Here is an 11,479-nt window from a genome sequence, read left to right as displayed (position 1 = left end):
GTGTGTGTGTGTGTGTGTGTGTGTGTGTGTGTGTGTGTGTGTGTGTGCATTTTGTATTTTTAGTAGAGATGGAGTTTTACCATGTTAGCCAGGCTGGTCTCGAACTCCTGGCCTCAACTGATCCACCTGCCCTGGCCTCCCAAAGTGCTGGGATTATAGGTGTGAGCCACCACGCCCATCCTCTATTCTTTTTAAAATATGTTTTAATAGCATTTCTAAATTGTCTTCACAGGGGTCTTTTATATATATTATTTGTTAGGTAAAATTTGAGATATTATGATTGTTCTTACTACAGTGAACTGAGTCTTAATTGTTATTGCATTTTCTAGTGGGTTATTGCCAACAAAGAGGAACGCTACTGATTTATGTAGGTTCTAGGTCATTTAGTTCATGGGTCTATAATTTCTCTGCCTGAGTCACTGTCTTTACCTCATGCTCCATTAGAGGTCTCTGATAGTTTCAGGGTGTCCAGACAAATCCATTCATTTACTTAGATCTTCACTGAACATTTATTGAGAACTTAAGTTATGAAGTATGCTACCCCCCCACCTCCTACCCCCACATTCATATGTTGAAGCCCTAACCCCCAATATGACTGTATTTGGAGATCTGGCATTCAAAGAGGAAATTAAGGTCAACTGAGGCCATAAGATTGTAGTCCTAGTTAGACAGAACTAGTGTTCTTAAAAGAAGAGAGACATCTGAGCTCCCCCAACCCCCAAGCATAGACAGAGAAAAGGCCACACAAGGAGACAGTGAGAAGGTGGCTCTCTGCAAGCAGGGGAAAGGGGTCTCGCTAGAAACCAATCCCGCTGGCACCTTGGTGTTGGACTTCCAGCCTCTGGAACTGTGAGAAAATACATTTGTGTTGTTTAAGACACTCTGACACTGTGCTTTGTTATGGCAGTCCAAGCAGATGAGTACAGCCTCTTTGTGCCCTAGCTCTTCTGGTTATTTTATGGAAGTGTTATCTCTGGCTAGAAAGTCTTACCTAAGGTCTTCTTTTAATTCAGGCAGTGGAGATCTGGTTAGAGTTGAAGAGAGCTTTAAAAAAAAATAACCCCATCAAAAAGTGGGCAAAGGATATGAACAGACACTTCTCAAAAGAAGACATTCATACAGCCAACAGACACATGAAAAAATGCTCATCATCACTCACCATCAGAGAAATGCAAATCAAAAAATGACATACCATCTCATACCAGTTAGAATGGTAATCATTAAAAAATCAGGAAACAACAGGTGCTGGAGAGGATGTGGTGCTGTCCAAACAACAGATGCTGGATAGGAACACTTTTACACTGTTGGTGGGACTGTAAACTAATTCAACCATTGTGGAAAACAGTGTGTTGATTCCTCAAGGATCTAGAACTAGAAATACCATTTGACCCAGCCATCCCATTACTGGGGATATATCCAAAGGATTATAAGTCATGCTGCTATAAAGACACATGCACACATATGTTTATTGAGGCACTATTCACAATAGCAAAGACTTGAAATCAACTCAAATGTCCATCAGCGACAGACTGGATTAAGAAAATGTGGAACATATACACCATGGAACACTATGCAGCCATAAAAAAGGATGAGTTCGTGTCCTTCGTAGGGACATGGATGCAGCTGGAAACCATCATTCTCAGCAAACTATCACAAGAACAGAAAACCAAATACCGCATGTTCTCACTCATAGGTGAGAATTGAACAATGAGAACACTTGGACACAGGAAGGGGAGTATCACACACCGGGTCCTATTGTGGGGAGGGGGTAAGGGGTAGGGATAGCATTAGGAGATATACTTAATGTAAATGACGAGTTAATGGGTGCAGCACACCAACATGGCACATGTATACATATGTAACAAACCTGCACATTGTGCACATGTACCCGAGAACTTAAAGTATAAAAAAAAAAAAAAAAACAAAAAAACAAAAAAAACAAAGAGAATTAGCATTCATGGCACACAGGGAGGTAATTGATTTCTTTTCGGTTAAAACACTTTAAATTGCAAATTTCTTCCAAATCTTAATAAACATTTTTTTCAGTGTTTTCAAGACTCAATATCAGAGAATTAATGGGGACTGAATTGCTTCTTTTCTTTTTTTTTCTTTTCTTTTTTTGAACAGAGTCTTGCTCTGTCGCCTAGGCTGGAGTGCAGTGGAGCGATCTTGGCTTGCTGCAACCTCCGCCTCCCGGGTTCAAGCGATTCTCCTGTCTCAGCCTCTGAGCAGCTGGGATTACAGGCGGGCGCCGCCACACCTGGCTATTTTTTGTATTTTTAGTAGAGACGGGTTTTCACCGTGTTGGCCAGGATGGTCTTGATCTGTTGACCTCGTCATTCGCCCGCCTCAGCCTCCCAAAAGTGCTGGGATTACAGGCCTGAACAACCATGCCTGGCCTGAATTGTTTCTAAAGGTAAATCTCCACAAACAAACCCATTGATTCTCAGGGCAAAAAAGGAGAGGGAGACACATCCATGCACGAGGCCTAAGTGGGAAAGAGAAGATCCATCAGGAAGAGAAAATGGGAGGAAAGACCCAGCTCCTCATTCTGGCAATTCAGAGTCTGTAGCCCATATTTCTTCGCACCTTAGACAAGACCATGAGATTTTCTCGGGTAGAAGGGGCTGTTCACTTTGGTGTGGAATCCTGTAGTAGTTTGGTGAGAAAGTTCCTAAACATTATTTGTTTTTTTTTTAGAGACACAGTCTCGCTCTGTTGTCCAGGCTGGAGTGCAGTGGAGCAACCATAGCTTACTGTAGACTCCAACTCCTGGGCTCAAGCAATCCTCCTACCTCAGCCTCCTGACTGAGATGACATGTATGCACCACTACACCCACCTCATTTTTGTAGAGATGGAGTCTCACTATGTTGCCCAGGCTGGCCTCTCACCCCTGGCCTCAAGTGGTCCTCCCACCTTGGCCTCCCAAAGTGTTGGAATTGCAGGCATTAGCCACCATGCCCAGCCTATATTTGTCACAACAGCTGGAATAACCTCAAGATCAGATCACTTGCTGTTCAAAACTCTTCCAATGGCATTTCATCGCATCTGAAATGAAATCCATGTGTTTCTAATGGCCAGTAAAGCCAATAGGTCTGGGCCCTGACCATCACCCTGAAATAATCTCCCACCACCCTGCTTCCCTCTCACTCTGTCCCAGCTACACTGGCTTCTTTGTGCTCTTTGAACACACAGAGCTGACACCAAGCCCAGGGCCTTTGCATGTTCTCTTCTGTCTGCCAAGAGTGCTCTTTCTTCCAAACTTTGTTTCTTTTGCTCCCTCAAAGCCCGGCTAACATGTTACTTCCTCAGAGAGGTCTTCCCTGACCCCTCAGTCTAAGCCATCTTGCCTCCTGCACATCCCTTCCTTGTTAGCATTCAGGTTATAGAGTCATTTGGTTATTTCTTTATGATCTGTCTTCCACTACAATATAAGGTCTGTGAGAACAGGAATTTGGTAGTGTATGTGGGATGAATGAATGAACAGGCCAGCCTGCCAAGAACAGAGTGGGAGGGGTTTGTGAGGGTATGAAGAATGCAACCGTATGCCTCTTTCTGCTAAGAATTAGGCCGGGCTCCGTGGCTCACACCTGGAATCCCAGTACTTTGGGAGGCTGAGGCGAGTGGATCCCTTGAGGTCAGGAGTTCAAGACCAGCTTGGACAATGGCAAAACCCCGTCTCTACTAAAAAGATGAAAATTGGCTGAGCATGGTGGTGCATGCCTGTAATCCCAGCTGCTTGCGAGGCTGATGTGGAAGGATCGTTTGAATCCTGGAGGCAGAGGCTGCAGTGAGCCAAGATCAGGCCACTGCACTCCAGCCTGGGCGACAGAGTGAGACTTCATCTCAAAAAAAAAAATAATAATAATAATAATTGCTACTACTTCATCCTGTCCATCCCATGTCCCTAAAAACTTCAGCATAAGTACGCTCCACACACGAGGAGAGAACAAACCCTCCCACTGGCCTTGGGCCCATCCCTCTTTCTCCCACACTGCCTCTTTTGAGTTATCTCATTTTGCTCCCCATAGCCAGCCTTGACTTTTCTGGGCTTATCTGGGCATCAGGGACCCATGTTGTACATTCGGTTGCCCCGATTATGTCTGCCTTAGAGCGTCTCCTAGGGCGGCCAGTGTAAAATAGTCACCTAGGGGCCTGGAGCTTCTGCAGTCTGCCACTCGCTCCTTCTGCCTGATAACAAATACTATTCCTTTTATCCTCACAACTTGACCCAGAAAGAGGTGGCTGTCAATGTTCAAGGGCCCTGGAAAGGAAGACTGGAAATGTGAAACCACTGGGCACAGGGGAATGGGTGGGTCTGAGAGTCTGAAAGACAGTGCTAGAGCATGCGCCTTCCAGATCATTCTCATTGAAAAATTCATAATGACCTTCCCTCCCCAAGCCAAGAAAGGATAAACACTCACATCTCCTTACCTTCTTACATTCTCATTTCTAAGGTAAAATATAATGCGTTAAGAATCTGTAAGTTATTTCATTTAATTGGCACTCTGCTTTATCAGATATGCGCTATCATCACCCACTTACAGATGAGGAGACTGAGGCTGGGGGATGTGAAATAATTTATTTCAATTCACATGGTTTGCGAGCAGTGGAGTCAGGATCCTAATGTAGATACTAACCAGTGTTATTTGGCATACCAATTTAAATCAGTTACCTACACTAACTTTAAAACAACATGAGCTTTATTAAGGCAAATTTTGTGTACACCCATTTAAGTGTACAATTCGATAATTTTAGTAAGTTTGCAGAGTTGTGCAACCATTACCACAATCCAGTTTTAGAACATTTCCACTACCCCAAAATGTTTCCTCATGTCCATTTTCGGTTCATACCCACTCCTACCCCCAGCTCTAGGCAACCGCTGATCTACTTTCTGTCTCTATAAATTTGCTGTTTATAGAGAAATGAAATCATCCTGCATGATATTTTACTACAAGCTGCATTTGTTTTGTGAAGACTGTTCAGCTCAGTTCTCAACATTCAGTTCAGAGGTGGGGATTGGCTTAGCACAAGGAGGAAGGTATTGTAACTCCATTTCTGCAAGATGTCTAGAGGGAAAGTTTTTTTCTTTTTTTTAAGGAGAATTTGTATTATTTTAATTATTTTTATGTGCAGAAAACTCAACAGCATACATTTAACCCAATTTGGTGGCAAGTTCTTTAGCCTTTGGCTGTCCCACCTTGGCAATAAGAGCCACAGACTTGCGAGCCAGGACATTGACTCCCCAGTGATGACGGATCTCATCATATCTGCCATTCTAATTAGCTCTGATAGCTTCCTCCAGCTAAGCCAGAGTTTCTTTGTCATCCAAGTTAGCCTGTGTGGTGACAGTGGTGCAGGTCTTCCCATGGACTAGACATCCCAGTCTTACCTTCCCCTTGATAATGCAGTCAGGGACCTTTATTTTACAACACAGAGAAATGCGCTATCATCACCCACTTTCTTTCTTTCATTTATTTTTATTTATTTATTTATTTTTTTGAGACGGAGTCTCACTCTGTCGCCCAGGCTGGAGTGCAGTGGCCCGATCTTGGCTCACTGCAAGCTCCGCCTCCCAGGTTCATGCCATTCTCCTGTTTCAGCCTCCCGAGTAGCTGGGACTACAGACACCCGCCACCACACCTGCTTGATTTTTTTGTATTTTCAGCAGAGACAGGGTTTCACCATGTTAGCCAGGATGGTCTCGATCTCCCGACCTGGTGATCCGCCCGCCTCAGCCTCCCAAAGTACTGGGATTACAGGCGTGAGTCACCACGCCTGGCCTATCATCCACTTTCCAGATGAGGAGGCTGAGGCTGGGAGCAGACAGAAGACAACTAGCTCAATGGGATCCACATCACATCCAGTCACCACCAGCTGAGACTTCTTGTTCTCCACTAAGGTGGCTACAGTGATAACTCCTGCTTGAAGGACAGGTGGTCTTTTAGTGGGGACGTCCCCTTTGCTGGCAGCTTTCTTCTCAGCCCAGGCCAATAGCCTCTGCTTCTTCTCTTGCTTTGTCTCTGGTCTGTACTAGTGTGCCAGCTTATGTTTTATAATTGAGTAGCTCTTTGGGGGTCCAAGGCCTGGGTGAACTGGTTCATCACAGTAAGCACCTTCAGCCACGTGTAGAGGACGGCTCTTTGCCACTGCACCCTGATAAAGCAGGGCCATTTGACAAAGCAAGTGAGGTCCTTTTTGGGTTGGGTGTGCTGTCCAATACCAAGATTCTTAGCCCTTTTCTCCAACACGGGTTTCACCACTTTCCTGGCCTCCTGCTTCTTTGCGACAGCAGTGGCTGGAGCCACCTTCTTCCCCTTGTCCTTCTTCCCTTCTAGCATCTTGGGTGGCAGGAGGAAAGAGAAAAAAGTTTTTGTTTGATAAATATTCCAGGCTTCTGAGGACAGGGACTCAGCACTACCTGGCTGAAAGCAGAAAATCAGGGTGGAGGTGATTATAGGGTTGGGGAATCATGTATGGTTTTTTGTTGTTGTTGTTGTTGCTTTTGTTTTACTTCTTAAAATATTTGAAATAGTTGATTTTAATTCATGGACTTAACTCCAAGTCATTTCAAGGATGACTCCATTTAAAATAAAATACAGCTGGGCACAGTGGCTCACGCCTATAATCCTAGCACTTTGGGAGGCTGTGGCAGGCAGAGCACCTGAGGTCCAGTGTTCAAGACAAGCCTGGCCAACAAATCCCATCTCTATCAAAAATATAAAAATTAGCCAGGCACAGTGGCTCACATCTGTAATCCCAGGATTTTGGGAGGCCAAGGCGGGTGGATTACAAGGTCAGGAGATCGAGACTATCCTGGCTAACACAGTGAAACCCCATCTCTACTAAAAATACAAAAAATTAGCTGGGCATGGTGGTGTGCACCTGTAATCCCACCTACTCGGGAGGCTGAAGCAGGAGAACCTCTTGAACCTGAGAGGCGGAGGTTGCAATGAGCCAAGATCAGGCCATTGCACTCCAGCCTGGGCGACAAGAGCAAAACTCCGTCTCAAAAAAACAAAAATAAATAAAATACAAATAACAAAATGAAGCCCTCAAGATTTGATTTTAAAATGTAATCTTGCTGGTCTGAAGGCAGTGAGGTATCTCACTTTTGTGTCTGGAATTAGTGGGTTCTTGGTCTCGCTGACTTCAAGAATGAAGCCGTGGACCCTTGTAGTGAGTGTTACAGTTCCTAAAGATGGCGTATCTGTAGCTGTTCGCCCCTCCTGGTGAGTTTGGGGTCTTGCTGGCTTCACAGTGAAGCTGCAGATGTTTGTGGTGAGTGCTACACCTCTTAAATGCAGTGCAGACCAAAAAAAATTGAGCAGCAGCAAGATTTATCATGAAGAGCAAAAGAACAAAGCTTCTATAACACAGAAGTAGACTAGAGTCACTTTCGCTGCTGGCGGGGGCAACCTGCTTTTATTCCCTTATCTGGCCCCACCCACATCCTGCTGATTGGTCCATTTTGCAGAGAGCTGATTGGTCCATTTTGACAGAGTGCTGATTGGTGAAATTAGCACTGAGGGAGACACAGAGTGCTGATTGGTGCATTTACAATCCTCTAGCTAGACATAAAAATTCTCCAAGTCCCCACCAGACTCAGGACACCAGCTGGCTTCCCCTAATGGTTCCTGCTGTGGGGCCACGGGCGGAGCTGCCTGACAGTCCCCTGCCTGATGCCTGCACTCCTAAGCCCTTGAGTGTAGATGGGACCAGGTGCCACTGAGCAGGAGGTGGTGCCCATTGGGTGGGCTTGGGCCGCACAGGAGCCCAGCGCGGGTAGAGCAGGGGGCTCGGGCATGGCGGGCAGCAGGTGCCGAGCCCTGCCCCACGGGGAGGTGGCTGAGGCCTGGCGAGAATTGCAGCACGGCCCAGGCGGGCCTGCAGTGCTGGGGGAGGGGGCCCACCCTCTGCAGCTGCTGGCCCGGGTGCTAAGCCCCCTACTCTCTGGGGCCAGGTGGCGCTGGCTGGCCAGTGGGCCGGCCACTCCCAGTGCGGGGCCCTCTGAGCCGGCGCCCACCCAGAGCTCGCACTGGCCCGCGAGCACCATGTGCAAACCCGGCACCTCTCCCTCCACACCTCCCGGCAAGCAGAGGGAGCCGGCTCCAGCCTCGGCCAGTCCAGAGAGGGGCTCCCACAGTGCAGCTGCGGGCTGAAGGGCTCCGCAAGCGCGGCCAGAGTGGACTCCGGGGCCGAGGAGGCACAGAGAGCGAGTGAGGGCTGCTAGCACATTATCATCTCTCACTCTGATTGTTCAGTCAGTTACAGATAAAACACCTTGTTCTACTCTTTCCCTCCTTCTTGCTACTACACTTGACTAATCTTTAAAAATAAAATTTAATAAAATTTTAAAAATTAAAGTGTCATCTTAAGGGTGGCCCTGAAGTGATTTAGCTCATCTCTATCTGGTGGCTCCTCCCTGGAAGGGGAGGTGAGGAAGATGATACTCCTATTCCCTCCTCTGGACACCCACTCATTCCACTTACAGCCATGTGAGGTTTGGAATGTTTGTTTCTACTCCAGGCCTGGGTCCAGTGCAGTGACACTGGGGCTCTCACTCTTCTGCCTCTGGACTCTCCATTATGCCTGAAGATGCCTTTCTCTGGGACAGTCAGAAGTTACCGCCCCAAACCAGAGAGTCAGTCCCCTTTCTTCCCTGTCTGATCACCATCCTTGTCCCTCTGAGAAAAATCCCTATTCTATCCAGAGAGAAAACAATAGCCCCTACTTCCTGCTTCATGACCATGTGGTTCATTGCAGTCCCTTCATCCCCATTTCTCTCCTTGGCAGGAACAAATTCTTTTCAAAGCTGGGGAGGTAGTGCACAGACTCTTTAAAGAGGTCCCAGGCAAAGGGGATGTTCTCCTCTCCTTTCCCCACAGATCACTCACTGGGACTGTCTTTTCTGTACTGACACAGACCTGAAAACAAGTCAGTTTTAGATTTTCTTCACAAGTTTCTGTAGGTGCAAAGGCTGGGGCAGAATGACTAGAAGACAAGTCCTCATTAATAATAATAATAGCTGACATTTATTAACCTGTACTATATGCTATACTGTGAATGTTTTATCTGCTTTTTTTCTCATCCAATACTCAGAATAACTCTATATTAGGCTCACTTTACAAAAAAATTTAGCATTTTGTTATAGAACGGAAATTATGCAGAATTATTAAATTATTGGTGTCACAGACATTTTACTATATCTGTATTATTAGTACAGAAATTAGTATTAAGGCATAGAAATTATTAGTACAACGATGATATCAGTACTATTATTATAATATAGAAATTACCAGTACAGGGCGGGCATGGTGGCTCATGGCTGTAATCTCATAACTGTGGGAGGCCGAGGCGGTGGATCACAAGGTCAGTAGAGCAAGACCAACTTGGCCAACATGGTGAAATCCCGTCTCTACTAAAAATACGAAATTAGTCGTGCATGGTGGTACATGCCCGTAGTCCCAGCTACCTGAGAGGCTGAGGCAGGAGAATAGCTGGAACCCGGCAGGTGGCGGTTGCAGTGAATCGAGATCGCACCATTGCACTCCAGCCTGGGCAGCAAGAGTGAAACTCCATATCCAAAAAAAAAAGAAGAAGAAATTACTAGTACAGAAGAAAGTGTCAGTACTACTATTGGCCCCTATTTGCAGAAAACTGAGGCTTGAAGAGGTTAAGCTAACTTATCTAAGGTTACAGAGTTAGTGAGTAGAGCTAACTGAATTCAGTCCACACAAATAACTTAGCTCTTAACCTTAAGTAAAGCTTACCCTCCTCTGTGCCTCCCACACTTACTCCTGGCTTCTTCCTAGGCAGGGATGAGTGAGGCCAGAAGGAGTATATGAGCTGTGGACTACAAGAAAAAAACCACGGTGACTGAAGGAGAAGGAACTCCTAGTCCTTCCTGGTGACCCAGAGCCAACAGGGAAATGGGTAACTCATTAACCAGAGAAAAGTCCCACATCCTGTATTTGAAAGAAACATTTTAAAAGTTAGAAAATGCATTTGAACGATGTTGTATTTAAACCAAGCTCAAGCAACAGCTGTTTCTTTTCTTTGAGACAGTGTCTTGCTTTATTGGCTCTGTTGCCCAGGCTGTAGCGCAATGGCTGATCTCGGCCTACTGATCTTGGCTGAACTCTACCTGCTGAGTTCAAGCGATTCTCCTGCCTCAGACTCCTGAGTAGCTGGGATTACAGGCATGCACCACCACATCCAGTTAATTTTTGTATTTTTAGTAGAGATGGGGTTTCACCATGTTGGCCAGGCTGGTCTTGAACTCCTGGCCTCAAGTGATCCTTTTGTGTCGGCCTCCCAAAGTGCTGGGATTACAGAGGTGAGCCACCACGCCAGGCCCAGATGTTTCTTTAGGATAGATTTTACACCAGGCTTTTCATTCGGCTTTTGAACATTATGTTGAAGTATATTAGCTTTTATAATTACTTTATTCTAAGATCTTGCCCTATGAATGAGTCCAAATTCATAACCCACAGATCAGGGAGGGTTAGGAAGACGCACAGAGCATAGGCTAGGATTTGCTTTGGGAACGGTCGTTGGGGCAGAGGATGCCTGCTAGAGGGAAGGGCTGTCTCTTATGTATGGTTGCTGGGAGCCTAGGACTGGACTCAGAAGAGAAGCAAGATGAGTATCAGTCCATAGCAGAAACAAAGAGGTATATATGTATCTTCCAATAGAGACCACTGGAGTTCCCACAAGAAAAGTTGACAAATAGTTCAGCTGGAAACATGAAGAGGGGAAGGAAATTACTCAGAGTATTGATCAGAATGTATATAGTAGCCCTCAAACACAACAAACTCAGCACAGCTGCACCCACTTCTCCTTTAGAGCAGGGAAAAGACAAAAGTTTCAGAAACTTTCCATCCTCTCACCCTCATAGGTGTGAAATCATCTCCCTCCACCAGGAGGAAGAAAATAATTTAATTGGCCAGGTGCAGTGGCTCACGCCTGTAGTCCCAGCACTTTGGGAGGCCGAGACGAAGGGATTGCTTAAGGCCAGGAGTTTGAGACCAGCCTGGCCAACGTGGTGAAACCCCATGTCTACTAAAAATACAAAAATTAGTCGGGCATGGCAGGCACCTGTAGTCCCAGCTGAGTCTGGGCCTGAAGCAGGAGAGTCCCTTGAATCCAGGAGGTGGAGGCTGCAGTGAGCCGAGAATGCACAACTGCAATCCGTCTCAATAACAACAACAACAAAAATACTTTAATCTTTATTTGTCTTAGGTGAGTGCCCTGGGGTGGAACCTGCTGCTGCCTTTACTTGAGTGGGCAGAAAAACAAAGAACCAAAAAAAAAAGAAAAAAAAAAAAAACGGGAGATGAGAGGCTATTACAGTTAAAAGGAAGGGGGAGAATGGGATAGAGTGAGGTGGGAGGGGCAGAGGGGAGAAGCCACAAGGAGGGCTTGGATTTTCGGGGCTGTTGGCCCAGATCTGCATGTGGGTCCAGCTTCTCTGTT

General features: G+C 46.0%; 2 protein-coding genes across 3 annotated transcripts in view; one reads left to right on the top strand and one right to left on the bottom strand.

The window, feature by feature from the left end:
* The window catches only part of FAM81A (family with sequence similarity 81 member A), a 159,087-nt gene that overhangs the window by 29,307 nt on the left and 118,301 nt on the right, over positions 1-11,479 (top strand). The window lies entirely within an intron of this gene.
* On the bottom strand, positions 5,730-9,348 carry LOC111553707 (60S ribosomal protein L7a-like). The gene is made up of 2 exons (XM_023228668.1): positions 9,301-9,348; positions 5,730-6,426 (listed from the first exon to the last, which is right to left on the bottom strand). The coding sequence occupies exons 1-2, from the start codon at positions 9,325-9,327 to the stop codon at positions 6,055-6,057; spliced, it is 399 nt and encodes a 132-aa protein (XP_023084436.1). The 5' UTR covers positions 9,328-9,348; the 3' UTR covers positions 5,730-6,054.

The sequence above is a fragment of the Piliocolobus tephrosceles genome, chromosome 6, assembly GCF_002776525.5.
Source record: "Piliocolobus tephrosceles isolate RC106 chromosome 6, ASM277652v3, whole genome shotgun sequence".
In the NCBI taxonomy this organism is placed as follows: Eukaryota; Metazoa; Chordata; class Mammalia; order Primates; family Cercopithecidae; genus Piliocolobus; species Piliocolobus tephrosceles.
This window is presented reverse-complemented; position numbering and strand designations above follow the sequence as displayed.

What these genes read in the sequence shown, in the direction of transcription:
- LOC111553707 (XM_023228668.1), bottom strand. Translation starts at nt 9,327, where the DNA reads ATGAGCCACCATGCCCGCCCTGTACTG. An exon ending in ACCATGCCCGCCCTGTACTG is followed by an intron (nt 6,427 to 9,300) that starts GTAATTTCTATA and finishes TTCTGCTTTCAG; the next exon opens with CCAGGTAGTGCTGAGTCCCT.